General features: G+C 42.8%; 1 protein-coding gene across 1 annotated transcript in view; it reads right to left on the minus strand.

Annotated features, from left to right (window-relative positions):
• Positions 1 to 211: 211 nt before the first annotated feature.
• LOC117178635 overlaps positions 212 to 4,146 on the minus strand; it is a 4,146-nt gene continuing 211 nt past the window's right edge. The window contains exons 2-6 of the mRNA XM_033370057.1: positions 3,689 to 4,038; positions 3,343 to 3,613; positions 2,593 to 2,892; positions 2,333 to 2,472; positions 212 to 1,951 (exon numbers count right to left, since the gene is read on the minus strand). Coding sequence (XP_033225948.1) covers positions 212 to 1,951; positions 2,333 to 2,472; positions 2,593 to 2,892; positions 3,343 to 3,613; positions 3,689 to 4,038 — 2,801 coding nt within the window. The remainder of the gene's footprint in view (positions 1,952 to 2,332; positions 2,473 to 2,592; positions 2,893 to 3,342; positions 3,614 to 3,688; positions 4,039 to 4,146) is intronic.

Raw genomic sequence — 4,146 nt, forward strand, 5'->3', positions numbered from 1 at the left:
TGAGAACACAAATTAAAACATTCATAAAAATCACTGCACTTAGGATGAACGTGGGAGAAGGCACAATTTAACGATTGGCCGATCGAGTGTGCTAGTCTTTGTCTTGAGAGTGACAACCCGTAATAGGCCATCCTTGCCAGGATGAAGCTTTAGAACCCGACCCATAGGCCATTGAATAGGTGGAAGATTCTCATGTCGAATGAGAACTGAATCACCAATCTGTATGGATGGCGATGAAGTAGTTCACTTGGATCGAGGTGGTCATTTCTTCAAACGTCAATGTAGAGTCTCCAATGACTCGACGAAGATGGAATTTTGTCGACTTAACTGCAGCTTCCCATAAACCTCCGCAGTGAGGTACTGCAGGAGGGTTGAATTTCCACTGGGTACCATGCGAATCAAGGTATGTAGCGACCGCAGCAAACTTTGCTGATGCCTCAGAAAACATTTCCTGTAGTTGACGATCTGTTCCCACAAAATTCGTACCTTCGTCACTAGACAACGTTCGACAAAGACCACGACGAGAAATAAAGCGAATATAAGCAGCTATGAAGGCTTCTGCTGTGTAATCAGAAACCAACTCGAGATGAACTGAGCGGGAGGCACAACAGACGAAAATACAAATCCAGGCTTTGTGGGAATGGTGACCTCGTCTTTTGGAGGTGCGAACATTGATGGGGCCAGCATAGTCTACCCCAGTGTTCATGAGTGCTCGTTCAGGTGGAGTAATGCGAATGGAAGAGAGGTCACTCATCAGCTGTTGCTGAGTATTACCTCTGTTTCTGACGCATGGAATGTCGCGGATGATAACAGTTGTGAGAATAGACTCTGGAGGTAGAATCAGTGGATGTTTCTCATCATAAGTGAGAAGAGAGTGCTTTAAGCGACGTCCGACACGAAGAAGTTGACCATCAAAAAATGGAGTCAACTTTATTAGAGTGCTATTCTTAGAAATCTGCACTTTATTTTTCAGAGCGGTGATTTCATTAGAAAAATAGCGATTTTGTTCTTGCTGAATCGAGAATAAAAGAACTGTTCGAAGATCTGATGCAACTAAAATCCGAGAAACTATAATAGAACGACACTTCAAAGCGTCACGAAAACGAAGACACAAAGCAGTGACTCGTAGTAATTTGTCTAAAGATGAATAACGACTCAGAAGATCACACGGATCATTAACACGAACTGCTACGTTGACAGTAACTCGACGTTCTTCTTTGGACACTGTCTTTTCTGGTGGACCAAGCACAGATGAAGGCCACTCTTCTGGCCTTTTAAGCCACGGAGGACCATTCCACCAGAGTGAAAACTGCGAAAGTTCGCAAGCTGACAACCCGCGAGAATTGCTGAAGGAACGATCGTTTGAATTTCCGAAATACGATTCGCGATGTATGTCATCCATCTTGTAGGAACAGCTGAAATCCAATGAAGTGTTCATAGAATCATACCACAAATGTAGAGCAGCATCAAAATGCAGTTGAGTTTGAAGGTGAGCGACGAGACGAGCTAACAAAACTGAGCTACGTAGCTCAAGACAAGGAAGCGGAACAGTTTGAACAGGAGCGACCTTTGTCTTAGAAGAAATGAGTCCAATAAAATAATTTCCGTTAGGCGAAACTGTCTTTAAATAAACGACAACACCGTACGCCTTTTCAGAAGCGTCAGCAAAGCCATGAAGTTCGAAAGAGCACATTCGCGAACGAAATCCTATCCAGCGAGGTATCCTGACTGCGGAAAGACGAGGAAGATCTTCATAATATTGTATCCAGCGATGACGAGCTCCTTCAGGTAAAGGATCATCCCAGGATAAATTAAGCTTCCAAAGTTCCTGCATAAAGATCTTTGCGACGGTGATAACAGGTGCCAACCATGCTACAGGACCAATTAATTGGGCTGACTGGCTGACGACAAGGCGCTTTGTGATCACATATTTAATAGGCCTAAGATCCACCTGGAAAATAAAACAATCGGTACTGGGTTTCTAAGTTAACCCAAGCATCGAAACCAATGTTTCTGAATGCCATGATATTTCTGGAAATAACGCGTGCAGATCCTCCAGAATGCGCTATATTAGCTCATGACTGTTTGAATTCCTCTTTTTGAGCGGCAAGCCGCCCGCCATGAAGAGACCACTTAGTTGGTTGTGTAATTCAATAGCATCTTCCAAATTATCCGCTCCTGATAAGACATCATCAACATAGATCCCATTTTTTATCACTTCAGCAGCCAAGGGAAATCGATCCCCTTCATCAAGACCAAGCTGCTAAACGGTGCGAAGAGCTAGAAATGGGGTACAAGTCAAATCATATGTGAGAGTACTGAGTCGAAATACTTGGACGGGCTCATTTTGATTTTCTTGCCACAGAATAAGCTGGAGATCCTGATCATCTTGATGGACAATAATCTGTTGATACATTTTTTCGACATCTGCAGAAAAGACAACGAAGTGAAGACGCCACTGCAGCAAGACATCTGAAATATTTAATTGTAATTTTGGCCCTGCGTAAAGATACTCGTTCAATGAAATGCCTCGACTTGATCGTCAAGAACCATTAAAAACTACTCCTAGTTTCGTGGTTGAACTAGATTTACGCCAAACTCCATGATGCGGAAGAAAAAATGACCACGAGATACTCCTTGGATCTACAGGGATGTTGACGGACTTCATATGCTGAAGTTGATGGTATTCTTCCATGAATTTGGCATACGCTTCTTGGAGATGAACATCTCGTTTGAACCGCTGTTCCATATGAAGTAACATGCGAAGAGCTTCAGAATAGGAATCTCCTAACGATGTGACGTCACGCTTGATGGGCAGATGCACGACGTATCTCCCATCTCTAGTCCTAGAGTGAGTCTTTTGGAAAAGGTTTCCACACTCTTCTTCCTCAGCTGTCCGGAAAGGTTTAGGAAGCACGACTTCCGAATCCTCCCAAAATTTTTGAAGGTCAAAAAAAAGTTCTTTACTCTTGGAACAATAAAAAATATTCATTGTAGATGAATCCAACGGTGAGGCATTGCCTGTAGGTCCACAGATAATCCACTCATATACTGAATTTTGAGCTACAGGAGTGCCCAGGGGACCCTTTCGAAGACCTTATTTAATTAAAATTGCATAGACATCAACACCTAAAATTAAATAAATCGGAGCACTTCCACTGTACTTCGGATCCGCTAATTGCAGACGAGTGAGATGAGGCTATTCCTTAAGACTAGTTTGATGCTCTGGGCGTTTAGAAACCAACTTTGGAAGAACAAGAGCCCGGAGTTGAAGTTTAAAGCCCGAATCAAAACTTGGTGAGACAACGACGTTGACTGATCCACGAGACGTTCCCGACTTACTTTCCCCCACTCCTAGGAGAACAACAGGTCCTTTGGTACGAGGGAGTTGGAGACTTTGAGCAAGGGACTCAGAGATTATGGACACCTCTGAGCCTTGATCGATAACTGCTCGAACACACTGTGTATGACCAGATGATGTACTCACATTGACCATTGCTGTTATCAGGAGAACCAACGGTGACTTCTTCTGAGAAATCTGAGCTGATGGGTCATGAAGTACCGTATGATGCTTCGACTGACAAATCTGACACAATTTCTTTGAAGCACGATTCTGAAATAAATAAGACCCTAAAAAATTTATACACAATTTCCTTTGAAAAATGAACTCTTTTTTTGTGCTACAGACTGACTTTGAAACTGCGGTCACGACATTAAATAATGCGGTTCGCGGCTGTGGCTTCTTCGTAAGCTGCTCTTTAGCTGCTTGTTCCTTCATTGACTGCTCTGAAATTGCGTTGACGTTGGCTGTTGTAGAACTCGAGGATTTCTGGAACTTTCCAAACCTTTTCTTCTGAAACTGAGATTTGGAAGATTGTTGAGACGAAGACTGATTAGTTTGAATTGCATCAGAATCTAAAACTTCCAAGGTCCGAATCCTGGTTTGAAAGAAGGTTTTCAATTGGTCAAACGTTGGAGGATTCGTGGAATTTCCAAGAGAAGTTTCCCAATCACGACGAGACTGACGATCTAATTTCACTAAAGTAATATATACAGTCTGTCAAGTTAAAGCGTGGGTGGCTTTACTCGCAGTCGGTAAGGTGTATCGACATGATTTTGGTGTCAAAATATTAAGAAGAGCTCCCT

Source organism: Belonocnema kinseyi, chromosome 8 (genome assembly GCF_010883055.1).
Source record: "Belonocnema kinseyi isolate 2016_QV_RU_SX_M_011 chromosome 8, B_treatae_v1, whole genome shotgun sequence".
Lineage (NCBI taxonomy): Eukaryota > Metazoa > Arthropoda > Insecta > Hymenoptera > Cynipidae > Belonocnema > Belonocnema kinseyi.